The following is a 23,527-nucleotide window of genomic DNA, read 5'->3' as shown; positions in this document are numbered from 1 at the left end:
GTCTTTTAATTTCCTGAGGTCAGCACTGTTCTCCATAGGGGCCACACCAGTTTCCATTCCACCAATAAATAGTGCATGAGGTTACATTTTCTCCATTTCCTTGCCAACACTTCCTGCTTCTTGACTTATTTCCAAACATGTATTTAATTTTTAAAAAGTGTAAAGGTGTGAATTACTAGTAAGTCATATTTTTCAATAAATGTTTTAAAATAAATACTCAAAACAATTTCAAGGGAGGGAGGCAATTTTGGGCTCATACCTGGCTGAACTCAGGGGCTTACTCCTGGTCTGTGCTTAGGGATCATTCCTGGTGGATCTTTTGAGGCTCATATCAGAGCCGTGGATCAAACCTGGGTTGGCTTCGTGCAAGGCAAACACCTTTCCTGTGGTCCGATCTCTGTGGCCCCACATATTAATATTTTGGGGTTTTTATTTTGGGCCACCCCTGTTGGTGCTCAGGAGTGTTTGAACTCTCTGCTTTGGAGTGCTACATCTGGCAGTGCTCCGGGGACCATGAGGTACTAGAGATCAAACCCAGGGAGGGACCTCCTACATGTGAAACATGGATGCAGCCTCTTGGAATTCTCTCCAGCGCCATATTTTGTTATTTTACCCTTTGCCCCACTCCCCTTGTTGTAGTAATATTTTGATGGGTGGGAGTTGCACAAACTTGCAGCTCTTCTCTTTACTGGGGGCTGAGGTACTCACCAGGTGCTCACCAGGTGTGCTCGCTCTTTAGTCGTAGCATACATGGGGGTGTTGTGGTGCTCGTATTTGTGTTCACCAGGGCTCAAACTTCCTGGCAGTGCAGTTGGAAATTACTTGTGGCACCCAGGGTCACAGGATCAGCACATAACGGTGGCACCGGGCAGGGAACTCAGGACCAAATGCTTGGCAGATACAGATTCCAAGACACTGAGTCACCCTTCTGGGCCCCCAAGTCTTTATTTTCTTCAACTCCACTCCAGTCCATTTTTCTGGACGAATTGGATTTTGTACCTTTCTCATTTATTGCTGAAGGGATCAATTATAATAGAGGAGCCGGAGAGATAGTACAACGGGCAGGGCCCTTGCCTTGCACATGGCCAACCCAGGTTCAGTCCCTTGCACCACATACAGCCCCCTAAGCCTCACCAGGCATGATCCTTGAGTGCAGAACCAGGAGTAAGCCCGGAGCACCAGATTGGTGTGGCACGGAAAAACAAAAAAATATAATTTAGAATGGAAAGGGGCCATAAACTTTTGATTTAGTTTCCTTATTTAACAGGAGAGAAAACCCTGTTGATAAAGGATCTGTCAGTCATTCCAGGGCTACTGGGAGTCCCACTGTTTGATCTCTCCATGTCTCGTAGCCCCTTCCCAGCTGGAAATAGTGTTTTATTTTCATCTCTATCTTCCGCAGGATTGAGCAGTTCTTTAATATTCCTAATGCACCAAAAATGCTTTTAAAAATAATTACATTAAAGGTTCTGATACCTATCTTTTAGAAAGTTATTTACTTATAGCCTTCTTCAGTGTTTTTTGAATGTCTTGGGAATGTAATTGCTTTTCTAAGGTCTGTAGAAGGTTAATGCATAGTGCCCCTTCGGTGTTAGTGAGAAAGCTAATTTTCTTTTTTTTAAAAATCAGTTGCCTACTCTTCTAGACTGGCAGTGTGACAGTGCTGGATAGATCTTGTTCTTCAGGGCCCAAAGATGACGGACAGACTCAATTATTCCTACTTTTACAATATTGTGACTTAAGCAGTATTTTGTAAAATTGAAGGGAGATTAACTATATGCCCTAGGTTGACTCCTAAAAGTTTATAGTACCCCGTACCATTGTACATTCTAGGGTATGGTTTTTCCATTTATAGACCTTAAAATGTGGTTTATTTGTTTCCTCGAGGTCATATTAGGCTTAGAAATTGATTCACAAGTCTACTTTGTAAATCAAAATGCCTATGTATGGTAACAAATAGAATCATCAAATAGTACAAATGATCACTGAGCAAATAAAAAAATTGTTTGGTGACAAAATTAGAATAAGAATTGGTGAGATTTATTTGTAGCCAGTGAAGTATGATGGCCTAATGATGTATCTCTTTCCTCTCTCGGAATTTACCTCCCCAATAGTTGTCTCTCCCTTCCATACTATGTAATATTTGTTCTCTCTCTGAAGTTCTACTTTATTTGTCATTTAATACTATTTTCTTATCTTGATGCATTTTTCCCTCCTTTCAGCTAAAGTATAGTTGAGCTTAAGCTATTTTATTTTATTTTATTTTATTTTTAAATTTTATTTTATTGAATCACCATGTGGAAAATTACAATGCTTTCAGGCTTAAGTCTTAGTCATACAATGCTGAAAAAACCATCCCTTCACCAGTGCCCATATCCCACCACCGAAGACAAAAAAAAAAAAAACAAAACCACAGTACACCTCCCATCCCGCCCACCCCCACATCCCCCCGCCTTGTAACTGATAAATTTCACTTTACTTTCTACTTACTTTGGTTACATTCAATATTTCAACACAAACCTCACCATTATTATTAGGAGTACCCCACTAGAGTCAGACCTGTTGTGAAGAGAAATGAGGTCGCGCGGCCGCAGTAGCGGCCGCACGGTTTTGTATTTCTGCACTTTAACAACTAAGTCCAGGGAGATTTCTTCTGTATATTCGATCATTGCAAGCTTGTAAACCCCATCTGTGGTCGTCAAAATATGGCGGCCCCCACGCCCTTCATCCCCGGGAAGGGACAGGCAAGAGAGAGAAATACCTTTCCCCTCCCGGGCTGGCATGGGTTGCAGCTTAGTTCTCTGGCAGGAAACAATCTGCTAGGAGCAGTCCATGTTGTAGTTGGTTCAGCTGGGTCTGGATTCACGCGGGTGCAGCTGCGGAGGAGCCACACACGCATGCGGCCCCCGGGGTCACATCTCGGCAGCGGTCGAGCTTAAGCTATTTTAGTTGTAAGTACTAACAGTAATGCTTCCTAATGAGATATTCCTATCAGCTTAATGGGATTGTTTGGGTTAATTTTCTAATTTTTTTTAATGTGTTAATACAAATAAATGCTAGCACCATACTTGCTACATGGAAATAATAAGTGATGACTTCTATTTTAATTTTTAAGAAGGCTTGCTCAATATTGGGAGAATTTGCTATTCATTAGAAGTAATGTATGTTTCATTTCTGCTTCCTATATCCAGTTTCTTTTTTTTTCTTTTTTGCTTTTTTGGGTCACACCCAGCGATGCACAGGGGTCACTCCTGGTTCATGCACTCAGGAATCACCCCTGGCAGTGCTCAGGGAACCATATGGGCTGCTGGGATTCGAACCCGAGTCGGCCGCATGCAAGGCAAACGCCCTACCCGCTGTGCTATCACTCCAGCCCCCTATATCCAGTTTCTAAAGTATGTGTTTTGTTATTTAGGATTGTGGCTGCTTATTTTTTTTTTTTTCATCTTTGTACCATTTGACTTTGCCAATTTGTTTTCTTGTTGACTACCATGGTTGATTGCTTTCCTGGGTTTTCTTTCCTGTCAGTATAGCCAGTATATTTTTCTCCTTTTTTGTTTCAACAAGTAATTACTCATCTCCTAGCTATCACTTGAATCTTGTCCCCTTCATTCTTCTCTCTTCATTCATTCATTTACTCACTCAGGCATCCTTTTTGATTGAACTCTTGTTATGCCCCAGCCATCAAGCACTTGATTCTTTCTTCATTTGGGTGGAGCTGGGATTGAATTGCTTTATCAGCCCTTTGGCACTACAGCCAGTGTCTGTTACTGTGCTGGAACCTCTCTCTGTTTCTTAAGCTAACAATACAACAACCTTATTCCATTTCCTACTTGTAGTTTACTCTCCTGTAGTTTTTTTGTTCGGGAACCATACCTGGCAGTGCTCAGGACTTACTCCTGCTCTCAGGGATCACTAATGGCAGTGCTCAAGGGACCACATGGGATGCCAGGGATTGAACCCTGGTCTGCTGTGTGCATGGCAAGTGCCCTACCCATTGTATTTGGTCTCCGGCCCTGACTATCCTTTATTGTACCTTATCTATTGTGCATAAGTATCACAGAAAGGGGAGCTGTAGAAAATTGGCCTGACGTCACCTGTCCATTTTATCTTCAAGAAGATTTTGTCATTAACATTTTTTCAGTGAGTTAATTGGGTTTTGCGGGGGCGGGAATGGAAGCTGAGAATGCTTTGATCACTGTTTTTTTCTCCCTCAACGAATCTTTTCATGAGTTTTCTTGTACAATCAGGATTGTGCTTCAAGTATTAGAAGAAAGTTTGGCCAGTTTTCTTGTTTTTTTTTTATTTTTTTATTTTTTGTTTTTTTGTTTTGTTTTGTTTTGTTTTTTTTTTTGGTTTAGTTATAGATGCCCGTGTCACAGAATCTCTCAGGCTTTTGTACCTGTGCCTCTCATAGCAGAAACAAGCTTATATCTTAAAAATATTACTAAGAAGCAGTTATTTGAAAAGAAAAAGTTATTTCTCCCACTAACGCCTCAACTTTTCAAATTTCTAGTGGTGTCTTTGATAGAAAAAAAGTTCTTAATTTTTGTGGGTGTTTTTGTTTGTTTTGTGGCCACACTTATCTCCTGGTGGTGCTCAGAGGGGCCATATGTGGTGCCTGAGATTTGAACCAGGGTCAGTAGGATGCATTCAGCCCCTGTTCTTTCTTTCCAACCCAAGTTTTCTTTCCTTCCTTTCTTTTTTTCTTTTAATTTTCCCATTTGGGGGCTTGTGGGACATACTCTGCAATGCTCAGGGCTCACTCCTGGCTCTGTATTCAGGAACCACTCCTGGCAATGCTTAGGGGACTATTTGGGATGCCAGGGATCAAATTTAGGTTGGCTGCATGCAAGGTGAACACCTTACCTGCCGCACTGTCACTTTGCACCCCCCCTCCAAGTTTTCTTTTTAAAGAATCAGCTTTTAATTTCATATGTTCTCGTTATTTTATTTATAAAATTTAATTTCTGTCCTTTGTTATTTCTTTAGAGTTTGTGTTGACTCTATTTACTTTTGTTTTGCTTTTGTCTGGGGGTCACACCTAGTGGTACTCAGGGAGTACTGCCAGACTCTGCTCAGGGATCATTCCTGGTGGTGCTGAGGAACCTGTATGTGGTCGCAGGGATCAAGTCCTACTTCCTGAATTTGAAGCATGTGCTCTAGCCCTTTGAGCTGTGTCCCCTGTTATTTTATTAGAGTTTTTTTTTAAGGTGATGGCTTAAGCTAAACCTAAGGTTAAGCTTAACCTGAAGTATTTTTGTTTGTTTGTTTATTCGTTTTGGTTTTTAGGTTACACCCAGTAATGCTCAGGGCTTACTTCTGACTCTATGCTCAGGAATTACTCCTGGCAGCACTTGGGGGACCTTGTAAGATGCTAAGGGTCAAACCCACGTTGGCCACTTGGAAGGCCCTAACCTCTATACTATCTAACCCCCAAGTTTGAGGTTTTTTTTAAACCAATTAAATCTGACCTTTTTTTCCTAACATAGATACTTGTTACATTATATCCCTATATAAGCATCAGTTTATTTGTTTGTTTGTTTGTTTACTTAGTTTGGGTCACACCTGGTGATGCACAGGAGCTACTCCTGGCTCTGCACTCAGGAATCACCGCTGGTGGTGCTCAGGGGACCATATGGGATGCTGGGAATCAAACCAGTGTCGGCTGCATTTAAGGCAAACGCCCTACCCGCTGTGCTATTGCTCCAGCCCCTATAAGCATCAGTTTATTAGCTGCACCTTACAATTTTGACATGACATGTTTTTGTGTTTTCAGTTTGTACGTGTTTTATTTTGGAGCAATTCCTGGTAGTGCTTCAGGGGCCTGGGGACCATGTGCAGTGTCAGGGATGAAACCCTGGTAGGCTACAAGCAAGGGAAATATTCTACCTCCTGTACTCTCTCTCCAGCCCCTAATTTTGTCTTTGTTTGGGGCCACACCTGGTGGTGCTCAGGGGTAATTCCTGGCTCTTACTCGGCAATAACCCCCGGTGGTGTTTAGGGGTCCAACTGTGGTGCTGGGATTTGAACCAGGGTTGGCTAAATGCAAGGCTAGTGCTTTAACTTCTGTACTGTCTTTGCCCCTTATTTTTTTTCAATTATTCTATGGGTTACTTAAAAATGATTTTTAATACTTGTTTCCAAAGATTTCATAATTTTCAAAGTATCTATTGGTTTCTAATTTAGATCTACAGCGATGGGTCCAGAGAAATAGTACAGCTGACAGGGTGCTTGCCTTTCATGGGACTGACTTGGGCTCATTCCCACACCACATATGATCCCCTGAGCCCTGCCAAGAGTGACTGCTGAGCACAGACCCAGGAGCAAGCAGCTGAGCACTGCTGAGTGTGGCCCCAAATCCAAATTAAATGAATATATAGATAAATACATCCACAGTGATCATACAACATTTCAATTTTATCATGTTCTGAATATATTAGGTCACGTTAAATAGTGTTTTTCAAGTCTTCTATGTCTTTTTTGATTGTTCTGCTTGTCCTGTCAGTTATCTAGAAGACGATTCTGAAATCACCACTTGTAAAGATTTTTCTTTTTAGTCCAGTCTATTTAAGGTCAGACACTTTCTAGATATTAAATGCATAAACATTTAATATTGTTCTGTTAATAGTGTTCATTAAAAATCACTATCTCAGCAATAGTATTTGCTCTAACACCTTATTTTATGTGACATTAATACAGATACCTCCGCTTTTTAAGAAGAAACTTCAGGATGCATTTTGATTTATTTTTAACTTGTAAAGTTTTAGACCACATGATTTACAGTTATGTTCCGATAGTGTTTCATGCCCACAGTGCTCCTGCAGCACCACCACCAGAGTCCCCTCACCCCCTCTTTCCTTAGCCCCTGCCCCCACCCCGACTCCCATTTCTGTAGTTCTGTAGATCAGTTCTCAGATTCTGCTTCAGCTTTCTTTTGATTTCTGTTAACTTGATCTTTTCAGTCATTTCACTTTTAACCTATTTCCATCTTAAAGTGAGCTTTGTTTTGTTTTGTTTTGTTTTGTTTTGTTTTGTTTTGTTTTTGAAGTGGCAGCTCATAGTTGGTTCTGCTCCAGCAGCTGTCTCTGTTATTTGGATTGCCCAGATCCTGTTGATCTGTCTCTTCAGCCATGCTCTCATTTGTCGTGTTTTTAAGAGGGGGCAGCAGTTGGGTAGGACGACTTGGGCCATGCCTGGTGGCACTAGTGGGCTATTTATAGGCTCTGTATTTAGGAGTATGACCCCTGGTAGTATGATCATACAATCCCCTGAGCCAGTGCCCTGGGGGTTTGAATGACAGTTGGCCACATGTAAGGAGCTTTATATTTATTTCCTAAATATAGGAACCTTTATTCCTGTAGTATCTCTCCAGTCCAGCCCCGTGCCTTTATTTTAATTTGTGTGGGGCTTTTTGTTTGTTTGCTTAGGTTTTGGCCACAGCCACACCTGGCAGTGCCCAGGCTTACTCCTGGTTCTGTGCTCAGGAATCACTCCTGGTGGGACTTGGGGGACCATCCAGGGTGCCTGCGATAGAACCTGGGTCAGCCGAGTGCAAGGCGAGTGCCTGTCCTCTTCTGTATTATCACCCCTCATGCCTTCATGCCTTTGTGTTTTTTTTTTAAGATAATTATGCTGACATGAAACCCTTTTCTTTCAGGTGGGGGGTGAAGGGGACACTCCTGGCAGTTCTTAGGGCTTACTCTTTTTTTTTTTTGCCTTTTGGGTCACACCTGGTGATGCACAGGGGTTATTCCTGGCTCTGCACTCAGGAATTACCCCTGGCAGTGCTCAGGGGACCATATGGGATGCTGGGAATTGAACCCGGGTTGGCCGCGTGCAAGGCAAACGCCCTACCCGCTGTGCTATCGCTCCGGCCCCCAGGACTTAGTCTTGACTGGGGGATCCCTCCCGGGAGTGTTCAAAGGGCCACCTGTGGTGCTGGGGATGGAACAGGGGCTGGTTGTGTGCCTTTCTATCTCTGACTGTCCTTTCAGGGCTTTTTGTTTGTCTGTTTTAAATTTGTGTGTTTTTCCCCCTAGTCTAAAGATTTTAGGCAAATGCTGAAAATAAAACTTCTTTATCCTCAGCTAATTTGCCAGTACCATCAATCTCTTCTCCTCTGCTACCTATTTCTTTTAATCTGAATTAAATGTGGTGGTAGTTTACTTGATAGAAACACAGAGAAAGCTTCTTTTCCAGCCAGAAGTTATCACTCCCTTCCTCTCTGTGGACTTACAGGTGCAGGTGAAGTTCCATTACTTAAGTTTTGGGTTTTGTTTGTTTGTTTGTTTGTTTTAAATTTTTAAACTTTATGTTAGGCACCTGATTTACAGTATTGTCCATGGTAGGATTTTAAGCATACAGTGTTCTAACATCACATCTCCACCCAGGTGTCCTCTTAATTGCCCTTTCCTCGATTTCCCTCTTTTTATTTCTCAATCAATAGCTTTTTTGCATTATTTCCAAGGGGAGGTCTGCTGCTCTCTTTGAATTACTTGATTCTTGGCATATGTGTATCTTGTCTAAATTTCATTGCAAGCTCCTTGAAACATTTGTTTGTCCTCTAATAGTAATTGGCAATATAGACAGAATAAATGATGACTGTAGAATAAGTGAAAACTGAAATGAAGAGGCTTCAGTAAAGGTTTTTAAGTTAGTAGAAGCTATCCTAAAAAGAATCCAGTGCTTGGGACAGATGCCATATAGAAGCTTCCAGAATCTACTGGAAGGGCTGTTCTGATAGAAACACTTGGGCTATTCTGATAGAAGCACTTGGGCTATTCTGACAGAAACACTTGAGCAAGAAAAACCAAGCAACGATCTGCAGAAAAGTACCTGTGTTCTGTAATGGCACATGGTTGCCGTTGACTTGTTGTAATAGAAGAGAAATAAAGTAAATAACACAGGTCTGTTTTCAAGGAGACTAAAAACTATTCCTCACAGTGCAAAGTGAAGTCCCAGTTGGTCCAGATGAAAGTGCCTTGTAGAACTGCACGGCTGGCATTTTCTTGTTGATCCTCAATGAGCCCTTCCCGTTCTGTATTGTAGTAGCCAAACTCAAGTTTCTGTATACATATACAGATACACAAGATATGTTACGTAGGATATTTCATGTCGTTATAAAAGATAACATGCTGTAGCATGAATGTGATATCTACAGTCAAAGTGGTGAGACTTGGGGTAGTGGAAACAGTCCATCTGACAGTTCAGTCAACCCTTCAGTAACCCTCCCTGTGGGTCATACCAAAAATAGAGCAGTTGGATCTATCTTTTATGAAATTATGCCGAGTGTCTCCTCATAACTGCCATGTCATTTGCTTGGACATTTTTATAAGAAAAGGAAAAGAAACTGTATTCTCCCCAAGAATCCCATGTCACTCAAAATGTAGAAGACACTGATACATTCTGTGTCTAATTATGACTGGCTAAGGTTACGCTGCTGCTTCTGTTTTTTTTTTTTTTTTTAAGGTTAAAATGTGTCTGTCGCCTAATTGTTGAAATATTGGGCTTTTCACGCCACTGGAATTCTCTGTCTTTAATTTTGCCTAAGTGTGTTCTCACGTTGCCGCCACCACCCTTCCTTGCCCACTTTTCTCTTTCCAAAGTGATCCTGAGTTGTAAGAAGTGTTTCACTTCTCTCCTTGCATTTGCAGGTCAGATGATGACGATACAGAGAGTAGGAGCTCCAGGGTGACCCAACTTTGCACTTACTTTCAGCAGAAATACAAGCACCTCTGCCGCCTGGAGCGGGCAGAGTCTCGTCAAAAGAAATGCCGGCACACGTTTCGGAAAGCATTGCTGCAGGCGGCCAGTAGGGAGCCTGAGTGTGCCGGGCAGCTGATCCAAGAGCTGCAGAGGGCTGCGTGCAGTCAAACCAGGTGAGAGTCCCCTGCCACCGGCTGTTCACAAGACCCTCTCTCCACCTCCTTCTGCCGTCTTTTAAGAGAATAGTTGAGACACAGCGGACAGTGTGCATTTAAGCATTGTAGTTTGCTTTTGTTCAAGTGAAGTTCTCTAATAGTAGCAACAACAACAACAACAACAAAAAATAACTGCCACAAACTGATGGTAAAATTAAGATATTCTACTTTTGCCAATACTCATACTGCTATTAGTTTTCAATTTGATTAACATTTATTCAATGAAGATTTGACAGTGTTGTCTGTCTTTGAGCAACGACCATGCTGAGGATGGGAGATGGCTCAGAGGGATGGATCGCAGGGCTTGCTTTGGGAGGTATGGGCACTCTGCCCAGCACTGCATGGTCCCCTGAGCATTGCCAGGATACACACCCAACTACACAACTGAACACAGTTCCTGAACACTACTAGATGTGGTCCCAAAACTTTACTGAACACCTTTATTGCAAACCTTTATTGCAAACCACTGAACACCTTTATTGCAAACCACAACAGCTAATTAGAGAGAGAGAACAGAAGGGAATGCCTTGCCACAGTGGCAGGGTGGGGTGGGGGGGAGATGGGATTGGGGAGGGTGGGAGGGACGCTGGGTTTACGGGTGGTGGAGAATGGGCACTGGTGAAGGGATGGGTTCCCGAACTTTGTATGAGGGAAGTATAAGCACAAAAGTCTATAAATCTGTAACTGTACCCTCACGGTGATAAAAAAAAAAAAAAAAAAAAATAAAAAAAAAATCACTATAAAATGTATTAGAAAGAAAAATTATTTATTTATTTATTTGGTTTGGGGGCCATATCTGGCAATGTTCAGGGCTTATTCCTGGCTCTGTGCTCAGGGATCACTCAGGCATCTCATCCAGCAGTGCTCAGGACTTACTCCTGGCTCGGCTCGGGAATCACTTCTGGTGGGCTTGGTGGACCGTATTGGGTGCTGGAGGTCAAACCCGGGTTGGCTCTTTGCAAGGCAATTACCTTCCCTGCTGTATCAACTCTTTAGCCCCAAATAACATGACATTTATAAGCACTGTACTTTTTGTTTTGATTTGTTTGGGAGCTGCACCCAGCAGTGCTTAGGAGTTACTCCCGGCTCTGCTGAGGGGTCCCTTCTTACAGTACCTGGGGGGCTGTGTGCTGCTGGAGCTCAAACCCAGACTCCCTCAGATCCTTGAACTATTTCTCAGGCCTCTAATAGTTGAAATATGTGTGTGTATGTATATATATATATATATATATATATATATATATATTTTGCTTTTTGGGTTACACCTGGTGATACACAGGGGTTACTCCTGGCTTTGCACTCAGGAATTACTCCTGGTGGTGCTCAAGAGGCCATATGGGATGCTGGGAATCAAACCCAGGTCAGCCACTTGCTAACTATACTATCGCTATAGCCCGACATGTATTTTTAACAAAAAGTAGTCTTTTCTGTTTTTTAATTTTCTATTATTATTATTTTTTTTTAGCATTAAACATTGTCTTTCTAGGTGTCTGAATAGACAGTATTATGGGCAGGGAGCTTGCTTTGCAAGTGGCCAACACAGATTCAATTCCCACTTCCCCAGTGGTCCCCTGAACCCTGTTACGAGTGATCCCAGAACTCAGAGCCAGGAGTTAGCCCTCAGCACTGCCTGATATGGCTCAAAAACCAAATATTCATTTTTTTTGCTAGTACATTTTATATTAATACTTGCATCATCCCACCTATTACATGTACAAAGTATTTTGTCGCACTGAGGTATTTCAGGGGAGAAAGGAAATCATGTGTTTTTATAATACAGATACTTGTTTGTCGTGCAAAATTTAGAAAAATAAAGAAGTGGCGAAATCAATATGATGACACCAAAACAAAACAAGCACTATGAACATTTTGAATCTAGTCCTTTTCTTGTGGGGTGTGTGTTGATGTGCCTAAATCTTCAGTGAACCATGTGTTTATATTAAAAACAAACAGCTGGAGGGGCTGGAGTGATAGCATAGCGGGTAGGGCGTTTGCCTTGCACGCGTCCAACCCGGGTTCAAATCCCAGCATCCCCTATGGTCCCCTGAGCACCACCAGGAATAATTCCTGAGTGCAGAGCCAAGAGTAACCCCTGTGCATCGCCGGGTGTGACCCAAAAAGAAAAAAGAAAACAGCTGGAGGGCCAGAGAGAGAGTCTAGGGGTTAAGACACTTGCCTTGCATGCTGCTGACCTTGGTTTGAATCCTTAGCACCACATCTGGTCCCCCAAGCCCTGACAGGAGTAAACTATGTGATCCCAAAACAACAACAACAACAAAAACTTGAGATTATGCTATATGTATTTTTAACATTTTCTGTTTATTTTCATTTAACATTGAATTATGACCATATGCTCACATTAATTCTTTGAAGGGCTTTATACTGGAGAGGTTGGTTTAAGACTTTTTCTATTTTATATATGTATTTAGGTAAAGCTTGAGCTATACTATTGAAGTTATGTCTAGTTCCTTTTTCTTTTTTATTGAATTTTACTTGGCTTATAGTACTATAAAATATCAGGAGTTCTAGGTCTGTAAGACTCACAGCACCCACCACTATGTTGGGGTTCCACTGGACTGTCAAAATGACCCCTCTGCCCGCTCCTCTAGCCCCGCCCCTTCCCTCAGGAACCGCTGTGCTTTTCACAGTCTGTCACTTTCATTTTGCCAATTTTTGTCGATTTTTTTTCCCCTTTAAAAATATCGTAGCTGGTACCAGAGAGACAGTACAGTGGGTAAGGCACTCGCCTTGCATGTGTCTAACCTAGGTTCTAGATTCGATCCCTAACACCACAGATATGGTCCCCCAAGCACCAAGCACCGCCAGGCATAAACCCTGAGCACAATTGGGTGTGGCCCCAAAACCAAAACATATTTATCTATAAATAAAAAAATAAATAATATGTGTAGAGATATATCTGTATATATACACCTCTCTCCCCTCTCCAATGTGTGTGTGTGTGAGAAAGAGAGACAGAGACAGAGAGAGAGAGACAGAGAGAGAGAGAGAGAGAGAGAGAGAGTCATCTATGTTCTTAAAGAATGCTTTTTAAAACATAATTTGCCATTTTTGTTTGTTTGTTTTGGGGCCACAACCTGTGGTGCTCAGGGGTATGACTGGCTCCGTGCTCGGGGATCACTCGTGCTGGGGCCAGGGGCAGGGCAACCATCAGTGATTCCAGGAATTCAGATCAGGCTGCAGCGGTCACAACCACGTACCAGGCAAGTCCTTAACCTTTGTACTGCCTGTTTGGTCTCGAGCCTGTTGCTTTCCATACCATTTCATTGAGGGAAAGACCCATGTATTGAAATTGTAATATTTTCTGATAGTTTGATAAGAAATACTGATGTATTGCCATTTGGGAAGTTTGTGTATCTAGGTATTGAAAATTTAAATAGAATCATAATTAGACTATGTACTTATTGAAATTATTTTAAAATGCAACTATATACTCTAAGCTAAATCACATGGAATTCAGTTACATATGTTTTTGAGCAGTAGCAATTACCATTTAGTTTGAACTAAACCATATAATTAAAGCTTTAAATTGAATAAAACATTTCTAAAACATCTCTTTTTAACTAAGAAAGACTTTCTGGTGTTGGACCATATCCTGAGACAGCAAGCAGCGATCCCTGGCTCTGTGCTCAGGGGTCACTCCTGGCAGGGCTTACCGGACTGTATGTGGTGCTGGGGATTGAATCAGAGTCGGCTGTGTGCAAGACAAATGTCTGACCTGCTCTACTGTCTCTCCAAGAAAGTAGTTTAAAAGGCTTAGTTCTGTATCGAGTTTATTTCATATTTTTTGCTTACATTTTTAAAAATGACAACCTTAAGTGTGAATGTATTTATGTGTGAGAAGTTTATACTCCTAAATATTAGCAGTGGTATCTCTAGACACTGGAATTAATGGTAAATTAAAAGTCAAAATAAGAGGGTTGGGATGTAGCTCAGCAGTACAGCATTCATAGTCAAAATAATTTTCTGTCTGTAAGTCTAATGTTTTTGTTTGTTTTGGGGTCATACCCAGCTGTGCTCAGGGGTTACTCCTGACTCTGCCCTCCGGGGTCACTCCTGGGGGTGCTTGGGTGAGCATTTGCAGTGCTGGGAACTGAATTTGGGTCAGACGCATTTAAAGCAAACAGCTTACCTGCTATACTATCTCTCCAGCCTGTAATTCTAACTTTTTATGATAAACCGAGTCACTTGAGGAAAAAGGAGTTTAAACAAACATAGCACTGTAGCACTGTTGACCCATTGTTCATTGATTTGCTCGAGTGGGCACCAGTAACATCTCCATTGTGAGACTTGTTGAAACTGTTTTGGGCATATAGAATACACCATGGGTAGCTTGCCAGGCTCTGCTGTGTGGGCGGGACACTCTTAGTCGCTTGCCGGGCTCTCCGAGAGGGATGGAGGAATTGAACCCAGGTTGGCTGCGTGCAAGGCAAACACCCTACCCGATGTGCTATCGCTCCAGTCCTAAACAAACATAAGTAAAAAATAAACTTGTGCTTTGAGGTTATTAGTCGTATTTCTTGTGTTACTTTTTAAATTTCATTTTAGTTCTGTTTATTTAGTTTTTATTATATTTCCTATAAGAAAGTAACTAGTAATAGTACAGTGGGTAGGGCATTTGCCTTGCACAAAGCAGACCTAAGTTCAATCCCAGCACCACACATGGCCTATAAGCACCACCAGGAGTGACCCCTAAACCCAGAGCAAGGAGTAAACCCTGAACACTGCCCAGTATAGCCCAAGTACCTTCATCCCCCTGCTCTTACCACCACGACTGTCCCCCCTCTTAAAAAAAACAAACAAACACAGGAAGCAACATATTTGGGCCAGATAATGCAGGGGTTAAGACACTCACCTTCCATGCAATCAATCCCAATTTGATTCCTGGAAGCACGTGGTACCTCAAGCACGAAGCCTGCAGTGATTTCTGAGCACCGAGCCAGGAGTAGCTCCTAAGTATAGCTGTGCCCCCGCCCCAAAAGAGAAAGACACTTATGGCCAGGGAAATGATTCAAAGGGTAAAGTAGGCTGGAGATGTGAGATGATCAATACTGCGTGATCCCCCGAGAGCTGCAGGACATAGCCCCCGAATATTACCAGGGTGTGGCCCAAAAGCCAGAAAAAGAAACCCGATTTTCAACTTGGTATCTCAAAAACAGACAAGCATTCTCCCTGGGGGCATGTTGTGTGAAACTGTGCATCAGCTGTACTGTACGCAATGGCAAAAGCCTGCGGTGACCAGGCTCAGCTTTGGAGCCTGGTTCCTTTCCTAGGGAGGGGACAGTGTCTGTGGCACAGAGCCTGGAGGTCGCAGCTTCCTTACTTAGGGACTGAGAGACGGTGTCAGCTACCCCAGTTCTCTGTGTTTATTGTGCTGTGTACTCAGCTTCATTGTAGAGTTTTATCTTTATTATAATGCCTGTCCTTCACGCTAGACAATAATTTCTGTGAGGGCAGAAACAGTGCACAGTTTGTTCTTAAATCTCCAGTATCTCCAGTATCTTAAATCTCCAGTATCTTAAATCTCCAATATCTAATTATTTAACAATAATTAGGTAGAATGGATAATTAAAGGTCCATCCCCGACCCATTGAAAGAATTCACTCAGTTTGACACAGGCTTTAAAACAGTGCTATCTAATATTTAAGCCAGATCCTACTTCTGGTTCTTTTATTTGCATTTTTGCTATTGTTGGAATTGAACCCAAGGGCTCCCAGCTGTGAGGCATGTGCTGAATCCTGAGCTACATCCACAGCTATTATGCTTTTAAGTGTATAAATTTCGGTTGAAGCTTTAGTTTTGTCCACCTGAAGCATTGTATACATCGTATACATTGAGTACACCATGGTGTTATGTTTTTGTAGAAGATGTAAGAAGCTATACTACTCAGTGTGGGGCCGTACACAGTTTGGTGTCGTGTCTTTAGAAATAGAAAATTATGTATGATTTTTAATAGAATTATGCTTCTTTAGAACAGGTATCAGGTCACCTTTAGTTTAAAAAAATTACAGTGATCTGGGAAAACAGTTCAAAGGCGGGAGTCCGTGAGTTTGATCCCTCGCCCAGCACATACCCCAGGCACTGTACTGCTACAGGTGAGGAAGCGACTCTTCAGCTGGTCTAAAGTATTAAGTCAAAGGTAGAGCTGAGATTCACAGCCAGATCTGCCTTATCCAGACTCGTTACTTTCTCTACTGCATCTCTACGGAAGAGAAGGATCCAGAATATCACTTAGGGGGCTGGAGCGATAGCACAGCGAGTAGGGCGTTTGCCTTGCACTCGGCCGACCCGGGTTCGAATCCCAGCATCCCATATGGTCCCCTGAGCACTGCCAGGGGTGATTCCTGAGTGCATGAGCCAGGAGTGACCCCTGTGCATCGCCGGGTGTGACCCAAAAAAAGCAAAAAAAAAACAAAAAACAGAATATCACTTAGATAACAACAGGTTAGGACTGGAGAGATAGTATAGGGGTTAAGGGGCTTACCTTGTATCCAACCAATCCTGGTTTGAATCTCTGGCACTACATATGGCCTCCTGAGTACCATCAGGGGTCACTCCTGAGTCAGGAATAGCCCCTGAGCACCATTGAATGTATCCTAAACCCCCTTTCCAAGAAAACCGAGGAAGCAAAAAATGTAGACCTCTGACAATGTAAATATAATCAAAACCAAGATCTTGAGGCCAGAGCTATAGCCTGTAGGGCACATGCCTTAGATGCTTAGAACTCATTCCAATCCCTGGCAGCACCCCATATGGTCCCCTGAGGCCACCAGGAGTAATCCCTGAGCACAGAACAGGAGTAAGCCCTGAGCACCATCAGATGTGATCCACAGAAGCAAAATGAGAAGTCAGAACCTCTTAACCGTTACAGTTTTTAATTTTGTTAGTAGCTAGGGTAGTACCTGAAGTGGTGCTTATAATTCACATTCCGTTTTTGTTTAGGAGCCGCCCCAGCAGTGCTCAGGGCCTACCAATGGCTCTGCACTTGGGAATTGTTCCTAGTGCATTCTGGAGACCAAACCTGGGTGCTGGGGATCGAACCCTGGGTGGCCGCTTGCAAGGCAAATGCTCTGCCCCCTGTACTTCTCTCTCCAGCCCTCACATTCCATTTTATTTTGTGATTATATATAGGTAGAGCTTTGTTGTTGCATTGTAGTAACATGTTGAAAAACTGTCCTGCATTTTTAGAGCATTTACTTAAAATTAACTGTATTTTCTCCTTTTTTAGCATAAGCCGGACCAAGCTGAGGGAGGTGGAACCAGCAGCGTGCAGTGGAACGGGGAAGGGCGAACAGTGCACTAACAAGGCCCTGCCATTCACCAGACATTGTTTCCAACGTATCCTCTTGTCTAAATTGAGTGCTCATTGAGAAAGTAGGGAGCACCTGCTGGACATTATATTCTTTCATTCTCTCATTCTCTCTCTCTCTCTCTCTTTCTCTCTTTCCTGTGTTTTGTTCTTGTCTTTCTTTTTATTTATTTTTTGATCCAAATACCTAACAGTGCTCAGAGGCTAAAGTACTTAATGGTTGAGACTATGGGTGCCGGAAAATGTGGGTGAGGGTGACATAAGGCTGATATCCATCCTCGTCCTCTTTTTTGGTCTAGGGCCTCCCTGTGCAGGGCAAGTGCTCTCCCACTGAGCTACACCCCTGTTCCTGAACGATGCTCCAATTTTAATAATGAAGTTTGTATTTTTATTTATTTATTTATTTATTTATTTATTTGGGCTGGAGCGATAGCACAGCGGTTGGGTGTTCGCCTTTCACGCGGCCGACCCGAGTTCAATTCCTCCACCCCTCTCGGAGAGCCCAGCAAGCTGCCGAGAGTATCGATCCCGCATGGCAGAGCCTGGCAAGCTACCTTTGCGTATTGGATATACCAAAAACAGTAACAATAAGTCTTACAATGAAAGATGTTACTGGTGCCTGGTCAAACAAATCGATGAGCAACGGGATGACAGTGACATTTATTTATTTAATTTATTTAGTTTTGTTTGTTTTTTTGGGTCATCCCTAGCAGTGCTTGGGGCTTAGTCCTGGCTCTGCACTCAGGAATTATCCCTGGCAGTGCTCAGGGAATCATACGCGATGTCGGGGATCAAACCCGGGTCAGCCACGTGCAAGGCAAGCGCCCACCTGCTGTGCTATTGCTCTGGCCCCTGAACTTTAAATTTTAAAATAATTTTTCATAAGTTTAAACTTGGTGTTTGAAATGTGAAATTGAAAAAAAAAAAAAGATCAGAATCTGCGTGGTTGGTTTTGGGGCCACTCCTGGTGATGCTGGGGTTACTCCTGGTTTTGTGCTCTGGGTTGCTCTCTTCCGTATGCAGGAAACCTGTGATGCAGGGATCAAACAAACCCAGGCCTCCTGCATGCAGCGCCTGTGCTGAGTTCTGTTGAGCTGGGTCCCAGTCCTTGGAGTTGCATACTTGCCCCCGTACTAAGCTGGCAGTAACTCCTGAGCATCATCATGCGTGCCTTCCCCCGCCCCCCCAGCTAAATTTACATAAATGAGGTTTGTTTTGTTTATTGATTTATTTTTAATTGTTGTGGTTGGGTTTTTGTGGTCTGCACCCAGTAGGGCCTCAGTGGCTGCACCTGTGCTCTGGGCTTCCAAGTCGTTCCTGGCAGTGGTTTGGATGCAGCCCAGGTCCCACACGCAGAGCTTGTGCTCCAGCCCTTAAGCTCTCTCCTCACTCCCAGAAAAGGGATTTTTTTTCTTTTCTTTTCTTTTCTTTTCTTTTAATAATCATAATTTTCCTTGATCAGTATCATTCGCAAAAGTTTGCTGTAGTAGAAAGTTGACTTTAAAATTTACTGTTGTGGAGCCTGTAGCAGTTAGGACGTTCAGATGGGAATATGACCCTGCCTCTGGAGATAACAGACCTCAGAAGGGCCCTGAAGGAGACTCCTGCTGGCAGCCAGGGAAGCTCCTTCAGAAGCTCCTTCTGATAAATGATGGTGACAGATCCACTTATTACTGTGCCCCCATATCAGTAATTGGTTTGGCGCTTCAGCCTTAATGGATAATACAACTTACAAAATACAGGTGAGGGGAGAAGCAAATCATATATATATATATATATATATATATATATATATATATATATCACTCCAGCCCCACATATATATATATATGTGTGGGGCTGGAGCGATAGCACAGCGGTTGGGCGTTCGCCTTTCACGCGGCTGACCCGAGTTCAATTCCTCCGCCCCTCTCAGAGAGCCCGGTAAACTACCGAGAGTATCAAGCCCGCTCGGCAGAGCCTGGCAAGCTACCCGTGTGTATTGGAAATGCCAAAAACAGTAACAATAAGTCTCTCAATGAGAGACGTTACTGGTGCCTGCTCGAACAAATTGATGCGCAACGGGATGACCGTGACAGTGATATATATGAAAATTAGAAAATTCCATAGAATGCTCAGTGTCTTTTATCCCTAACTTCAAATGAACAGATATCCTCTTGAACCGCTCTCAGCAGCTCTTCTCCAGTTGCACGGCCAGGTTTGCAGACGGACAGCAATGCTCTGTGCCGGTGTTTGACATTACACACCAGACCCCTCTGTGTGAAGAACATGCCAAAAAAATGGTAAGTTCAGAGCCTGTTCTCTGCACCAGATGTAGCCAAGGTCACTGGGCAGTATTTTGTGACTGTGTCAACCAGGTGTCTGTCCATCACTGAGACAAGTTTAGAAAACTGGTATTTATTGATCTGTTGTATTTTACTCAACAGAATGTTGACGTGGCTTTGTATTCTCATGTTTTAAACAAATGCTATCCTACAAGATATTTATTAGTTAAATTTGTACATTTTGTTTATTATCTATCCTATTCTTTACCTGATTTCTCCAAAAGATAGTTTCTCTTATAAAAGGTAGATTTACCCACCTCTTTCTTTGCTTTTATTTTGCTAGGGTTTTTTTTTTTTATGTCTTAATAAAATTCTGTGTGTGTCTTGAATATTTCATAAGCTTTTGGCCAGCAGCTAAAACTTATAATTCTGTTGAGTTTTATTTTTGCTTTAGTTGATAATTGCTCTAATATTCTAAGTTCTGATTAATTCAGAGTAATTTGGAGGAGAGAGAAGTCTGAACTAGTGTAGTTTAGTTTGGACTGAGGTGAAGGGTCCAAAGTAGTGCTCAGGGGACCCAGGTGATACCTAGCTCCTGTTGTGTGGCCCTGATGGTTCAGTGCTTAAGCCCATGCAATGATGGAGACCACCAGGGCCAGATCCAACAGTGCTCAGGGAACCATGTGGTGCCAGGGACTGAACTCCTGGCCTAGTGTACACATGTATTTCAGCTCTTCAAGCTATCTCTCCCCAATGCTTTTTTTGTTTTTGGTAATTTTTATTGAAGTAACATTGGGTTTTTGCTTCTTTAGCATTATATGCTGCAGTCAGGTTTGCAGGGTTATAATTTAACATCTCTAGATACTATTGCGATCATGATTAAAAGTCTAGTTTCTGGCCAGAGAGATTAACAGGTTAAGCACATGCTTCTCATGAGGGAGTCCCAGGTTGGACACACCGAATTGTCCCCCAAGAACCTCTGGGAGTAGCCCCTAAACATCACCAAGTATGGCCCAAAAGCCCAAACCAAACCAAAGTCTAGTTTCTATCATTCTGCAGGCATTGGACCTCTTTAGCCCAGTTTTCCCACACTAATACCCCTTCCCTGCTTATAGCCACTGTTCTTTTCTTACGTCTAAGACTTTCTGTGTGTTCATTTTGTTTCTTTATCATCCTACATATGAGTAAAATAAAATCATACTTGTCTTTCTTCATTCCGTTATTCCATCCATGTCCTCACAAATAACAAGATTTTATTTTTTAGAAAGCTACATAGTACTGCCTCCCTTGTATTCAGGTACTGATTAGCGTTGTATAAGTATACAGGATAAATATTTTTGAAAGTCTCATCTTAGGAAAATGGCCCTGGCAAGGTTCCTTAATGGAGTGAAATGAAGGGATTGTGTTTTTAATTTTTAAACTTTTCTTCTGTATTTTTGGGTCACACCCAGAAATACTCAGAGATTATTTCTGGTGGTGCTCTGGGAAGTAATTAAACCTGGTACAAGACAATTGTCTTACCTGCAGTCCTATTTCTTTGGCCCCTACTGGAAACAGTTTGAATGAACTTTACTGTGTGTAGAAAGACATTTGAAAGGATGGAAGGGGCCTTTTGCATCAAATATCTGACAATGTTAGGAATAAGGGTGAGCTAGCTCCCCACATCCCAGCACTCGCCAAGCTCCCCACATCCTAGCAGGCCGTTCCGTTTACCTGTGATTACTCACAAGGTTGGTCATGTTCCTGGATCCCATCCATCATTCAACAGTATCAGACCAAAAAATAAGTATCGCATTTGGAATTAGCAAAGTCCCATCAATCTAGTAGTCACCAGAATGATGATTCTGTTGAAATAATCGGATTTCAGATCTGTTGAAAGGCCAAAAAAGGCTACAAGGTGACCAGTATGGTTTGCTGCCCGTTAGCCTCCATTCTTAGGGTTGGAATATCCTCTAGGTTTTTATATGTACATACATGTACATAAATATAAAAATATGTCCCTCGCAGAGAGCCTGCAAGCTACCAAGAGTATTCCACCTGCACAGCAGAGCCTGGCAAGCTCCTCGTGGTATATTTGGTATGCCAAAAGCAGTAACAACAAGTCTCACATTGGAGACGTTTCTGGTGCCCGCTCAAGCAAATCGATGAACAACGGGATGACAGTGCTACAGTGCTACATAGTACCAAAAAAAAAAAAAAGCTTCGTAGTGCTGGGGTTGGAACAATAGTACAGTGGGTAGGGCGTTTGCCTTGCACGCAGCCAACCCAGGTTCGGTCCCTGGCATCCCATATGGTCTCCCAGCACTGCCAGGAGTAATTCCTGAGTGCAGAGCCAACCCCTGAGCATCGCTGGGTGTGACCTAAAAAGCAAAAAATATAAGCTGTATAGTACTGTGTGTCGAGACATCATGTCTTCTTTATTTTCTCATCCCTTGGCAATCAATTTGTTTCCAGATCTTGGCGATTATAAATAATACTGAAGTGAATATAGGGGTGCATGTACCTCTTCAAATTACTGTTTGCTTCTTTTTTGAATGAATACCCAGCAGTGGAATAGCTGGGTCATAGATTTCTAGTCTTAATGTTTTGAAGACATGCTGTTTTCCATAGACTACACTCTTTTATTCCCACCAACAGTGTGAGAATTCTCTCTATAGCATCATCAATACCTGTTATTTCTTCTCTTTTTGATAATAGTCACTCTCACTGGTTTTAGTGCTATATTATGGTGGTTTTGATTTGATTTTACTGATGAGAGATTATATATATCATTACTTGTGCCTCTTGGAACTGTGTATCTTATAGTCATTTTAAATTGGTGCATTTTGGGGGCTGGAGAGATAGCTCAGAGAGGTGAAGTACATACTTCACATATTCAGGACCCCAAGTTCAGTCCCATACGCAGCCCACCCTTGCCACACCCCCTGCCACCCCGCACTGCTGCTGGATGTAGCTCTCTGTGTTCCCTGGGTACCACAGGCCTCTAGTAAAATAAAGAAATAGGTGTTTCTGTTCGAGAATGTAGGTCAGTGATAAGGTTCAGGTTTCACATGTATGTGACTCTGAGTTTGATCTGCAACTCTGATAAATAAATAGAATAAATAAATAGAATAAATGTGTTTTTATTGTTTTTATACCTCAGATACTTACTGAGTCATTCTACTATTTGTCTATTATTGTTCTGCAGACCGTAAGTGCAAAAAACAGCAAGTAAGACAATGTTTACCCCTTGTAAACATTTAATAATTCCAGACATGTGTCAGAGTGAAAAAATAGCCTACAGATCAGGACTTGGTAGCATAAGGTTGAAATTCTAGCACAGTGCTCAGGGTATATGTATAAAGATTCAGCTAACAACTCTTACCTAAATACATTTCTATATGACATATGTATATATGTGTATATATGTATATATATATATGACTTTACATGTCATATAGAAATGTATTTAGTTAAGGGTTATTAACTGAATCTTTCAAATTAAAGGCAACATTAGTTGTAAGAAGCACTTTGTTTCATGCACCTCCAGGTATATTTTCTGAGATTTTAAGCTAGAATGCAGTTTTGTCTGCTTTGTGGTTTTTTTCCTTTCTCTTATAGTGTTGCTGTGTAATTGGGGAGAAAAAAAGGAATTGTAGTCAGATCTTCAATAATGAATATTTGCTTCACTAATATCAATTTTATGCTCCACTTCTCATCGTGTTTGTGCATATACTAGTTTATCTTCCCAATGCAATCCCAACAATGCACATACCTTTATCCAGACAATACCTGTTCAGAGAGCTACAACCAATTTTTAGCAAGTGTAAGCAGTGCCAATACAATGACCATCTTCTGTCCACCATCATTATTAATTCTCCCCAGTTGCATAGATATTAAAATGTGCATCTGGAGTTAGGAAATACAGCATTTAGGTTTAAAGATACTGCCTGAAGAAAGCTAAGTATATTTCCTGTTCCTTATTGTCCTTCTTCCTTTGTCTACTCAGACAGTTGGAGCAGTTTTTATTAATT

At 42.1% G+C, this 23,527-nt stretch overlaps 1 protein-coding gene across 7 annotated transcripts in view; it reads left to right on the top strand.

Annotated features, from left to right (window-relative positions):
* The window catches only part of INO80D (INO80 complex subunit D), an 81,688-nt gene that overhangs the window by 40,973 nt on the left and 17,188 nt on the right, over positions 1–23,527 (top strand). For all 7 annotated transcript variants that reach the window (XM_055120525.1, XM_055120524.1, XM_055120519.1 and 4 more), the window contains 3 exons: positions 9,657–9,881; positions 17,170–17,279; positions 19,399–19,532. In XM_055120525.1, the coding sequence (XP_054976500.1) occupies positions 9,657–9,881; positions 17,170–17,279; positions 19,399–19,532 (469 nt within the window). The remainder of the gene's footprint in view (positions 1–9,656; positions 9,882–17,169; positions 17,280–19,398; positions 19,533–23,527) is intronic.

Source organism: Sorex araneus, chromosome X (genome assembly GCF_027595985.1).
Source record: "Sorex araneus isolate mSorAra2 chromosome X, mSorAra2.pri, whole genome shotgun sequence".
NCBI classification, from domain to species: Eukaryota; Metazoa; Chordata; class Mammalia; order Eulipotyphla; family Soricidae; genus Sorex; species Sorex araneus.
The sequence above is the reverse complement of the archived record's forward strand: the minus strand, read 5'-3'. Positions and strand labels throughout refer to the sequence as shown.